General features: G+C 44.1%; 1 protein-coding gene across 1 annotated transcript; it reads left to right on the top strand.

Annotated features, from left to right (window-relative positions):
* The first annotated feature begins 361 nt into the window (after positions 1-361).
* Positions 362-2,403, top strand: LOC137979828 (melatonin receptor type 1B-B-like). Its single transcript, XM_068827164.1, has one exon. The coding sequence runs from the start codon at positions 466-468 to the stop codon at positions 1,420-1,422; it is 957 nt and encodes a 318-aa protein (XP_068683265.1). The 5' UTR covers positions 362-465; the 3' UTR covers positions 1,423-2,403.
* The last annotated feature ends 10,315 nt before the right edge of the window (positions 2,404-12,718 follow it).

Below are 12,718 nucleotides of genomic sequence, written 5' to 3'. Positions count from 1 at the left end.
TTTAAAATAGCAACTTCCTGTTACTTTACCTCCGAAAACACCACGACCCGACTTCCGCTTGACGGGTCGTCTTCACCTAAAAGTCGACCTTACTCAGTTCGTGTGTATTGGACAACCCTCGTGTATCTAAGTTGGTTTTTCCTATTTCTCATGGGTTATTTTCTTAAGCAAGCGAGTACAAATGGATTTAGATCAAATTTGCACCTCTGTTTTTTTAATCATTTCAGAACTACGTATTGACACCTTATGAAATATTAACCGAAAAGGTATTGGCACATTTGCTACCATATTTGCACACCAGTGTAAATGTGATAGCAATTAATATGGCATTTATGATCTTTGCTTCAGGTTTGCTTTGGAGTAAACATATGTTTGCATAATATTTGAAACCCTAGGACCTAACCCAATATAGCAAGAGGAATTCATTTAATACCAGAATACGAGCTAGTTCACATGTCATAAACAATGGCTGCGATGAATTTCCAAGACCTCAGCATGGAACTGAACAGCCGAGAGCTGTCGTGGGTTATCTGCGAAACAGCAGTTTATCTGTTGATTGTTTCAGTGGCGATAACTGGAAACTCGTTCGTTCTTCTGGCACTTTATAGAAATTCTCAACTGAGAACAATTCCAAACTTTTTTATTGCGTCTCTGGCTCTGTCGGACATTTTTCTTCCATTGCTTTGTGCACCGCAATCGATCACTGTTGCCATCATCGGTCGCTGGCCATTCAACGATGAAGTTTGTCAAGTCCAAGGATATTTTGTGATGGTTCTCGCCTGTGCATCGTTGCAAATCTTAACACTGACCGCCATAAATCGATTTTATCGGATTGTGCGAACGAAGAACTACAAGATAATTTTCACCAAGCGAAACAGCATGATCATGATAGGACTGTGCGTTTTCCTTGCTTCAGTTGCACCCTTACCTTATTTTCTTTCGGGAAGACGCTACGTTTTCCATCCTGGAAAGATGTTTTGTTTTCAAACGGCAGAGATATCCATACCGAATTTTCTGGTTTATGGTTTCCTTGCGGCTCCTACCTTACTCATGGTTGTCTGTTATTTTCTTGTTTTTAAGAAAATTAGAAGTCACAAACAACACGTACAAAGCCATTTGCAATCTTCAAACACAGATAACAGCATAACTACCAGGGATATAAACATCACGACTATTCTCTTCAAAACCGTTCTTGGATTTTTCGCTTGTTGGATTCCAATTTCCATTATAGACTTGGTGGACACCTTTCGAGGGGAATTATCGTTCCCTAGACAGGTCTACTTTTTGTACCTCATTCTTGGAAATCTTTCAGCCGTAATTAACCCTGTTGTCTACGGTTTATTAAATAAGAACTTTCGAGAAGAATATAAAAAGATAATTTTCTCTCGCAAAATACATCCAACAGTCGAAGTTGAGCAGTAATCTAAGGGCCTGTTTCTATGGTCTCGGTTAACCGAGACAGCCCTCCTTCCCGAGACAACTTTACCGAGCTTCTATATGAGAATTGAGTAATCAAGACAAAGTTAACCCTACTTAAGTATGCATATATTTTAAGACGCAGCTTCAAAAAATAGGTATCATCATTTGCCCTTCTTTCTTTCTAGTTCGTCTTTATTAGTGTAGTTGCGTTTTCACATTCAGAAAATGGACTGACAGTCCTAACGGAATTGTAATACGTAGTTTAAATAAGAGGCTGTTTTGGAATCGAGAGTTTCCGTTGACTGCGGTGAGAATTTTGGCGAGAAAAACCTTTTCTTTCGAAAGCAAACGCTAAAAACATGTATAAGCCCCCAAACTGTTGCTTCTTTGATTTTTATTTCATGCGTGCGCATTTAAGATTTTGCTGTCTCGTCTCGGGTTGTGGAAGCAAACTTTTTACATGCGAAAAAGGTGTCTCGCCTGCCAGGGTTACCCTATCTGCCGAGGCGAGACAACTCGCCTCCCCGAGTTGTCTCGCCCACCCGAGCTGTCTCGCCCTCCTCATGTAAACGGTTGATAGAATTTTTAAAGCAAATGAGTGGAAAAAATATCTCGCCTAGGATAACCCGGGGGGAGGGTTGTCTCGGGCACCCAAGACCATATAAACAGGGCCTAAGTCAAGTATAGAAGGGACAACCGTTTATGATTGGAGTGGTCAGGAGGCAATACCTTCAGTTAATAATTCATAAAAACAAATGAGTGGAAAAACATATCTCGCCCAGGATAACCCGGGGGGAGGGTTGTCTGGGGCACCCAAGACCCTATAAACAGCGCCTAAGCCAAGTATAGAACGGACAACCGTTTATGATTTGAGTGGTCACGAGGCAATACCTTCAGTTAATAATTCATAAAGGTGTCAATACGTAGTTATGAAATGATTCAAAAAGTAGAGATGCATCTTTGGTTACTGAAGCAGTTACAGAATCAGTACAAGCTGTAAGAAAAAGAATTGCAATTAGCTTATGACGAAAAAAAAAATCATTTTTTGAACAATGCCCATATTATCGTATCCTTTATTTTCAAACAGCAAAGTTAATAAAGGTTGCAGTGGCGAAAAGTATAGACTGTGGTCCTTTTAGATCGATCAAGACAAATTATATTTGGGAACTTTCATACACCGAGCTCATATAAACAATCGAATGTTTATTCTTCCTTCCCGCTCCAAATACAAACGTTTGCGAAAAAAAAAGTGTTATGTGGAAGTTGGATTGAATTAATGAGTGATTGGCTGATTGAAAATTTGGCATGAGTTGAGAAGAAACGAAATGTTTCCTAACTACAGCAAAAGGCTAACATTAATGGTTGGAGGTTGCATCTATAGACATTGCAAGCTGTTTGGGGCCACACCTGCATTTTAGGTCTACATTTAGCATGTACCTTGGCTGCAAAACAGTCAAATTGTTGTTTTTCAAGTGCAGATACGATACTCCAGAAGCACAGAAAGCCTCGGTATGTCATTCGACTTCTCTCAGTCCTACAAGAAACGACCGCACGTGATCCTACGACCGACCAGCACGCAAAAAGACTGCTTTGCAGTCAGGCCTGTTCCAAGCTCCAGAATAGTGAGAACCACGAAATCTTGAAACCATGAACCCAAATTTAAAATTATCCTTTCTCTGCACAGTTCCATTCATTTTGTTTTCTCGGGTTTTTCCTTCAAATTTGGACGTATCCACCTACTGAGAGCTTTGAACTAGCTAAGTAATGTTCAACAAGCTAGTGTTCATGTGGCATAATTAAACATTGCAAGGCTAATCACGTACGGCTTTTTCTTGATAAGGAAAAGCAAATTTTTAAAGGCTGATAGCAAAAGGCCTTGTATTGTTTTTTTCTGCTTCATTTTGTAGCTCTACAGGGGCAGCTATCTACATGTTCTTCCAGGAGTGGCATATATGGAGCTTTCCTCCTCACCGCCGGTACTGGTACATCCAGTTTCAAACTTTGGCAGAGATGCTGTAGCATCCCCAACTTTGTTTTCCGAAACTCGGCTTTGTTGTTAACCAATGAGCACATCTCGTACTGATCAGCGACTATTGGGTGACGGATATGCAGGGTGGAAATCACATCTGCTCTTGCCAGAGAGAAATCGCTTTGCTCCTCTGCCGCTAAGACATCTTGTGGTGTCACCTCAACTTTTTGCTGACGCAGCTACGCTGCAAGGCGCGAGAAGTAAGACGACACTTGCTGGGAAGTGAGGAACTCTGAACCACAAAACAACCTTTCCCCGTCTGTGCCCCGGGCACGGCGCATTTCTTTTGCAACGACATCCGGCTCCAACTTCCTACCTGTGGACTGGCCGATATTAAATTTCGCTTCCAGATAGGTCTTCTGTTTTTCGTTGAATCGGTAGGCCTTCTTCATTTCCTTCAGTGCCCAGCCCTCCTTGAAAGTTTCACTTTGGTTCGAGCTGTCAACAGAGCTGGACACTTGCAGAGAAGGAAGTAGGCCTACGCCTTCCTGGAGACGGGTGGCGTACTGTTGCTTGGCCAGGTCCATTAGAGTGTGTCTCTCCGGTGACATGGAACAGGATTCTAACGACAGGTGACGTTCCAGGGCAGATGACCGTTGAAATACTTTAACGCAACCTTCCTTTGGCCATGAAAAGACATTAGATTGTGAACTTTCCGCACCGGCACATTAATGCTGATCATCGGCCGTGGTTACTTGAACCCGGGCTGTCTTTGGTTCCTTTGCAGAAACTGCTTTGAATTCACCAGGAGAAAACAAAACAGAAAGCCAGCTGTAGTTGACATCTGTAATAAAACTAGGCAGAATTAGCATAAACATCACATCAGAATGAATTAAGAGGCCTACGTTACGCGTACTTTTATGATAATAGAATTTAGACAGCAATAAATCAGTTATATTGTACGCATCTTCAGTTTACTTTTCTTCTTCATCACCATCGGCATCCTTATTATCGTCGTCCTCCTCCTCCTCCCCTTCATCATCATCATCATCATGCTGAGGAAGCACGTCAGGCGCCTCAGTACTCTAGTAGCTGGTTACCATCTTGATGATGTAAGTTAAAATTCAAGTTAACTATCAAAGACCATGGGGACTCGCTACGAGTGTGGGGAGTTTCTTTCTACTGAAGAAAGTGTAATTTGTTCTTGGAGCAAAATATTAAGAACGTGTTTGTTTGTCATACTCAATTTATTTCATCAATAAAAGCTACTTAAACCTGTCAGTTGAACACTTAGCAACAGTTTGCAAGTGGCTGTCTATAGGCCAAGCCACGCATCCCCTTGATACGTTTAAAATACCAGTGTCTTTAAAAATGACTAAAAAGACACATTGGTAATAAGATTTCACTGACCTGAAACTTTCTCCTTCGTAATGCTCTTTTCTGGACCGATATCATACGCGCGCCAAGCCTGGAGGGATCCGTCAGTGAACTGAAAGTTATTCAGCTTGTTTATGCCAGGAATTTTCTGGAGCTCCACTCTTTGGTTTATTGACAGCACGAGAGCTACCCTGACACCTTCCACTTCCCCATGGGAAAGCAGGGCTTCCCTCATCTCCTCTGATGTCGTAACATCGTGGCCTTCGTTGAGGTAAATGCGGATGTGGCACTTACACGTAGCTGCCAGCCTATCGGCCGCTCCCTTGCCACCTTGGGGGTCACTGAAATCTAGTCGCGCTACTTTGATCCCGGCTGACTGCCCCATTGTTTGGCACGCAAGGACAGTATTGGCGCAATGGTAGCATCCGGCATTGTCCTGACGAAGGTAGGCCCAAATAATCTCTGGATTTTCCGTTTTCAGAGTTTTTAACATGTGCTGCATCATCAGGATCACGGCAGTGCTGTCCTGGCTGCAAGACTGAACAATGTGGATGAACGCCTGGGACTGGAGTTCCCCACTTTTCCTCCGAAACACAACAGAGATGTGCCAGGAAATTCCCCTCTTCCCGAACCAATCTTGCTGGGATTCCCTGTACAGCTGGGTGAGGAACGTCATGGCCCAGTCGTTGACAATCAGCACGGTGTTGTCGTCCAGCAGTTGAAGAACATCCATCCTCGATTTATCCTGCTGTACTGACCGTAACTGATGAGCTTTCCATGCCTGAATAGATCGCTTTGCTGACTCCTACAGAAAGAGAATTTCATCTTTTTCATCCTCGTTGAGAAATTCAGCATCTTGCGCAGCTTCGCCGACCTCTTGCAGGGGACCATTGAGGGCTTGGCACTGATCACATAGCTAGTTATGCTTGTGGTCACACCTCTGTTTGAACGCAGACACAGATGGGTCGCTCAGTGCGTATACGCTGCAGTGGTCAGCCACTCTAGCCTCGCTGTCTATGTGCACCTGATTAGGCAAAAGAGACATCATGTTATTCTTACACTACCAATATAAATATGTCTGCTGCTGTTTCAGTTATGTTGTTGTTGCTGATCCTGCTGCTGCTGCTGCTGCTACTACTACTACGACTACTACTACTACTACTACTACTACTACTACTACTACTACTACTACTACTACTACTACTACTACTACTACTACTACTTCTACTTCTACTTCTACGGCTGCTGCTGCTACTGCAGCTCCCACCACCACTCCCACTCCCACCACCACCCCCACTACCACTACTGCTGCTGCTACTGCTACTGCTACTGTTACAGCTACAGCCATGTCTCCTACTGCCGCTGTTAAACGCTTCAGTTTTCGAATGTTTTGGCGAGGATTTTTTATGATTCTAAACCCTTTCCCCTTTCCCTCATAAATCCCTTGAAAATCTCGCCGTGCTAGAGTTCTTCTTAGCGCTCGTTAAAGATCATATGCAAACCATTAACCAGGACACAAAATCTGTAATTTGCTCTACCTGGTATCCATGGGAACGAAACGTAATCTAAAAAAAAATTTCAATAACCTACAACTTTGACGTAGCCTGCAGGGGGAGGGCCGAGGGAGAGATCAAGGGGTTGACACGCGTGGAACGCGAGGCCCGTGCGAGGGCGCTTTTCGCTGGCGCAACGTGCTCAGCAAATCTCCACTTTCTCTCGCGCAGGCCAGCAATTGAATGATGTATTAATGTTAAAACAATGTGAAATACGTACGCGAGCCTACTGGTACAAGCATTTTCGTGGTCTGCAAAACGTGTGGGGAATGCGCCTTCTTTAATCCACACTGAGCTTTTGGAGCTGAGGATTTGCCTTTGTGGGCAGCCATTTCAGCAGGAATGGTACAACGAGGCCTATTACACCGCCATCTGAATCGCGATGGCGAGGGCAGACAGTCATTTTCAAATGAGATTGTTCTATTTCAAAAATGCCTGAGAATTACCGATTGAAATTTCAGTCAACGAAGGTAGTTATATATGAAAAAAAAAATGTTAAAACGGCATGATGGATTTGCAATGGCTAAAAACCTACCTGCGCGTGCTGGCAATAGCTTTGTTTCACTGTGAACGCCAGAATCGTCGCTTATTTTGCAGTAGACTATGTGGGAGCGGACATCTTTCTTGCAATCGCCGATTGACACACATTGCACATTGGGCCGGATTGAAGGAACGTGGACCACAGCAACCACCAACGAAGCAAGAATAACCACAAGATGCCATAAAGGCTTTGATAGCAAGGCGAAAATCTAGTACTTAGAACTTTCAGTATTATCTAATACTGACGACAATCATAACACGAGCTTACCAAGATCTGCCAGTACCAGTACGCAACTGTCAAGCAATCGTATTGCGACAAACTTCAAGAATGTCAACATACGACCTTTGCTCGCGTCTTCGTCTTGTCACATTTAGAGTAAACAAGACGATCTAGGATCGTAAGTCGGGCTGTGGCCACACGTGTGCTGCTAGGGATCATGAGCGTTGAGTAGTAGTTCTAAAAAAAGATGTGTAATACATGGAAAGATGTGCATGTCTCAAAGAAAGATCACGAAATTTGTAATCACACTGGCAAAAACAACATGCATTTCGTCATGAAAACATTGCTGACTTGATTCCGATCTCACCCATAGATCACTTGCTTGTAAAGCGCATTTGAATATGCCAATAGAAAATGCGCTATATAAATTCATTACCATTACTACCATCAACTTCACCAATATCAAGACTCTTGGGTAAATCTGCACTTGTGAGCTCAGGTGACGATAGAATTTGTTTCCTTGGTCAGCAATGCAACATAACGTTCGGGATTTCCAATAACTACAAGACTTTGCTGTTGCGTAACACATTGCATAAAGCCCTACAGCACAGCATTGTTTACAAGTACAGTTGCATTGTTCTCTAACACTGTTCACTGCAGTTCTTTAATATGTACTAATATGCAGCCCTCTGAGTTCAGAGTTATATAACTCCTGAGTTCATAATTGTCACCAAGTGAGTGTATAACCTGGAAATACTGTACTAAGTCCTGAATGGACGGTACTTCTAATAGTACACATGTACCTTGGTGTAATATCCAGTCCAGCATTCCGACAATTCCAGTATAGTTCAGTTTTGCACATGTGCATACGTATCGTCTTTTGTAGTGCCACGTTGTGAGATGTAGTCGGCAAAGTGATAGCTTATGTTATTAAACGGCATTTAAACAGAGAAGACTCGCGGTTGTTACACTGGCGACGAGGATAAACACGTTGAATTACAAGAGAAATCTAGCAAGCGAAGTCTGAAGCCCAGCGAGAAAGGCAAGCAGGCAAAATACTTCAACGCGTGAATCGATCGATCGACAAAACATGTCTCACACGGAACAAGCAGATGCCGGCGCAGCAGCTCCAGTTCAAGTTATCACGGCAACGAGAAATCTAAAATCTCAACCATTTATCCCAGGAGATGACCCGATAGTAAAAGGGAAAGCGTGGGACGACTGGCTTGAAGAAATCGAACGGGAATTCAGATACTTCAAGATTACGGAACCGCTCGACAAGAAAGATGCACTCATCATTTATTTCTCGCCTGGAGAAAAGTTTACCAACCCCGACAGATGGCGCTAACGAGTACGACAAGTTGAGAAAGAAGCTAAATGACTACTTCAAACCGAAGAAAAATAAACACCACGCGAGATACGTATTCCTCAAAATGAGACCGACACATGACGAAACAACGAACGCGCACGCTGCACGTTTGAGGGAGAAAGCCAATGACTGCGAATTCGAAGCCAATTGCGATGAACGAATCTTGGAACACCTCATCCAAACAACACAGAATCGATCGCTTATACAAAAAGCCATTAACAAGAAATGGGATTTGACACGGTTTTTAACCGAAACTGCTCAAATTGAAGACACATCACTTCAAATAAGCGACATGAAAATTCATCAAGACGTGAAGAAACTTGGGCGACGCTTCGAGAAGTGGCATTCACCCAAGGACAAACAAAGCGGTAAAGGAAAGCAACCCTGTGGATACTGCGGACAAACAGGCACACACGAGGAAGGCAAGAACTGTCCAGCGTATGGAAAAAAATGTATGAAATGTCAAAAGTCCAACCACTTCAGTTCAGTGTGTAAGTCCAAAGGCCCGCACAACAGTAAGAAAGGCAACGACCAAAAACGCGATCACAAGCCACCAGAGAATCCAAGGCACAAACGCCGTGTAAAGAGAACCACTGAAGGAGAAGATGCAGACAACTCAACAAGTTCCGATGACGAGTTCTTCTGCCAAGCCGTAAGACACCTGAAGCAAGTGAAGAAAATCAAAACCGATGGTGAAGACAGAACCGTATCAGTGAAGATAGAAGATGTTGATGTAAGAGCTGAGCCTGACAGCGGAGCAGAAGTAAATGTCATGGATGAACACCAATTTAAAGCATTGACAAACCGGTCCAGTGTGAAACTTACACTACAACCGAGCAGAGTAAAGTTAAGCACCTTGCAGAGTGAGCTACCCGTGAAAGGAGAGTTTACAGCCACAATAAGGAACCAGACCTGTGGAGCAGTCGTAAGATTTGTTGTGACCAGAGGAAGAATCAACTCCCCACCCCTGATCAGCAAAAGTACCCTTCAAGAGCCGGGTATGTTACAGATCAGAGCAGATGGTTTTTTCGCCGAGACCAATGACTTGAGAATCCAGGAAGAACCACCAGACGTCAAAAGTGTCAAGCGAGATAAAGATCTCAAACCTGGAATCAAAGAAATGACTGATCAATACAGTGACGTATTTAAGGGTATCGGGAAGATTAGAGACATTAAGAATGGAAAAGAGTTCTATGCAAAGTTTAGCATGAGACCAGAAGCAGTGGCCGTAGCTCAAAGACCGAGACCAGTGGCTTACTACCTGCAAGAGCCATTAAAGCAATGGCTGGGCCAATGTGTAGAAGAGGAGATATTCGAAGAAGTTCCTGAAGGCGAGGCAGTCACATGGTGCTCACCGCTGGTTGTTCAACCAAAGCCGAAGTTCAACACTGTAGACAAGGAGAAACTTGAACCGCACATGATCAGGGCCAGTGTGGACTCAGGGTACCAAACCAATTCATGGAAAGAAATAGGATCACCCAGGGACCTATTGTTGAAGACTTCATGTACAAATTTCATGATTGCACTGTGTTCTCCAAACTTGACATGCGGCAGGGGTACCACCAACTCCTACTCGATCCAGAGTCCAGAAAAATTGCCACTTTTAGCACCCCGTGGGGGAACATGCGACCAAAACGTCTAATCTTTGGAGCAAAAGCCTCGCAAGATCTCTTTGACGAAGCTATCTACCGAATATATGGAGACATACCAAGATGCCTCAACCAACGGGATGATATCCTGCTAGGAGGAAGAAACATGGAGGAGCACAACAAGACATTGGAAGCAGTCCTGCAGAGAGCAATGGATTTTGGAATCACATTCAATCCTGACAAGTGCCAGTTTGGAGTCGAGGAGATAGAGTTCTACGGACACAAATTCACGAAAGACGGATTAAAGCCAAACTCAGACAAAATCAGAGCTGTCAAAGAAAGCAGTCCACCAAAATCAAAAGAAGCGGTGCGAAGTTTCCTTGGCATGACGGGATACCTTTCAAAGTTCATCCCAAGATACGCATCACTAACTGCACCATTGCGAAAGCTAACCCACAAAGATACAAAGTTCAAATGGGGAGCAGAAGAGAATGAAGCATTTGAGAACCTGAAAGCAAGCATAACTAGTGAAAGCACAATGGCATACTTCAACCCAGCTAGACCAATCGTTGTGAGAGTTGAAGCCAGTTTCCATGAAGGGCTCTCAGCCGGATTATTCCAAGAGACAGGTTGTGGTCTCCAGCCAGTTCACTTCATTAGTCGTACCATGACCGACACGGAGAAACGGTACAGCCAGACAGAAAAAGACGCCCTGTCAGTTCATTGGGCGAAGAACAGGTTCAGCATTTACCTCCTTGGAGCACCAAAATTCAAGATCATCACTGCCCACAAGCCACTGCTCCCACTGTTTAACAAGGCAGCCATGCGACTCCCACCGAGAATTGAAAAATGGGTGATGGGAATGCAAGATGTCGACTTCGAGCTAATCTATGAGCCTGGAAAAGATGACGCAGACCCCCTTGACTTCCTGTCAAGACACCCATTGCCAGAGAAAGGAGAGGATGCTGTAGAGAGAGTAATCAAATATGTCTTGAAAGCTGAGCATGCTGTCGTTGTAGATCAGATCAAGGAAGAAACTTGCAAAGATACCCAACTTCAAAAACTGTCCGCCAGGATACTAACCGGGGACTGGGAACGTTACAAAAAGGACCCAGACATTGCACCATTCTATAGTGTGCAGAATGAATTGTATACAGTGGATGGCCTACTTTTTCGTATGAATCAGATCATCATCCCCAGAAGCCTGCAGAGACAAGTCATTAAGGCTGCACACCACCTCGGACATCTGGGAACGACCAAAACAAAGCAAATGATAAGAGCAAAGTATTGGTTTCCAACCATGAACACCATGATCGAACAGATCATTGGACAGTGTTACGAATGCCAGGTTACCACAAAGCAGCACAGGCAGGAACCCATCAAAGTCACAGACATACCCAAGAAACCGTGGGACGTCATAGCTGTAGACTTCAGTGGACCATACCCTGATGGCCATTATAATCTAGTAGCCATAGACAAGAGAACAAGATATCCTGAAGTCGCGAAGACCCACTCAACAGCTTTTCAACCAACCAAGGAAAAGCTCAAAACAATGTTTGCCACTCATGGCACCCCAAGACAGCTGGAAAGTGACAACGGACCACCGTTTAATTCCAGAGAGTTTGCGGAGTTCGCTAAAACAGAGGGATTCCACCATCATCGAGTCACCCCAGAACATGCACGTGCTAATGGCGAAGCGGAAAGCTTCATGAAACTGCTTAATAAGACAGAGCAGATCACCCACCTTAAAGGCGGGAATAGCAGCATAGCTATTCAAGAAATGCTGACAGGCTACCGCTCAACACCACACCCTGCCACCGGAATAGCACCCTATGAAGCCCTCATGAACACACAAGTGAGAACCAAATTAGACCATCAAACGAGGGAGAGCAGCGAGAATGCTCGTGACACAGCCATCAATGAGAGGGATGAGAGATACAAAGAGAAGCTCAAACAGAATGCTGAGAACAGGAACACTAAGGCACACAACTTCATTGTAGGAGATCATGTATTGTTGAAGCAAAAGAAGAGGAACAAATGGTCCACAGCATATGAACCAGCTTTCTACACCGTAATCCGAACCGACGGATCAAGCATTGCCGCACGTCGAATCACAGATGGACGGGAAGTGTATCGGGACGCAAACCAGTTCAAGATTGTCAACGCTTTGGTCCAAGACAATGCCAGTGAAGAGTGGGACGAGCGGGAAGGAGAACCGACCACAGAGGATTGGAGAGAGAAAATCCTGCTGAATGCCAATCCTCAGTCAGTCCAAGAGGAGATTATCTCCAGCACAGAGGAAATGATCGAAACCAACAGCAGTGACAAAACGGAACAGAACAAACCAACTGAGTCCTCAGCAGCTGTAGCCAGACCAAGGTGTGATCGGAGGCGACCAGACTATCTGAAAGACTATGTTACCTAGACTGTACTAAGCTTATGCTCACTGGACATAGACATTTATATGCCCTGAACATTTTCTGTTTAAGCGTAGAACATTGGACATTTTGGGACATTGTTTTCTAGTTGCGTTTTATTTAAGGAAAAGACCGTCTCTGGAAAAAGGGAGAAATGTAATATCCAGTCCAGCATTCCGACAATTCCAGTATAGTTCAGTTTTGCACATGTGCATACGTATCGTCTTTTGTAGTGCCACGTTGTGAGATGTAGTCGGCAAAGTGA

Source organism: Montipora foliosa, chromosome 12 (assembly GCF_036669935.1).
Source record: "Montipora foliosa isolate CH-2021 chromosome 12, ASM3666993v2, whole genome shotgun sequence".
NCBI lineage: Eukaryota > Metazoa > Cnidaria > Anthozoa > Scleractinia > Acroporidae > Montipora > Montipora foliosa.
The sequence above is the reverse complement of the archived record's forward strand: the minus strand, read 5'-3'. Positions and strand labels throughout refer to the sequence as shown.

Coding starts and splice junctions, on each gene's coding strand:
- LOC137979828 (XM_068827164.1), top strand. CDS start 466: ATGGCTGCGATGAATTTCCAAGACCTCAGCATGGAACTGAACAGCCGA.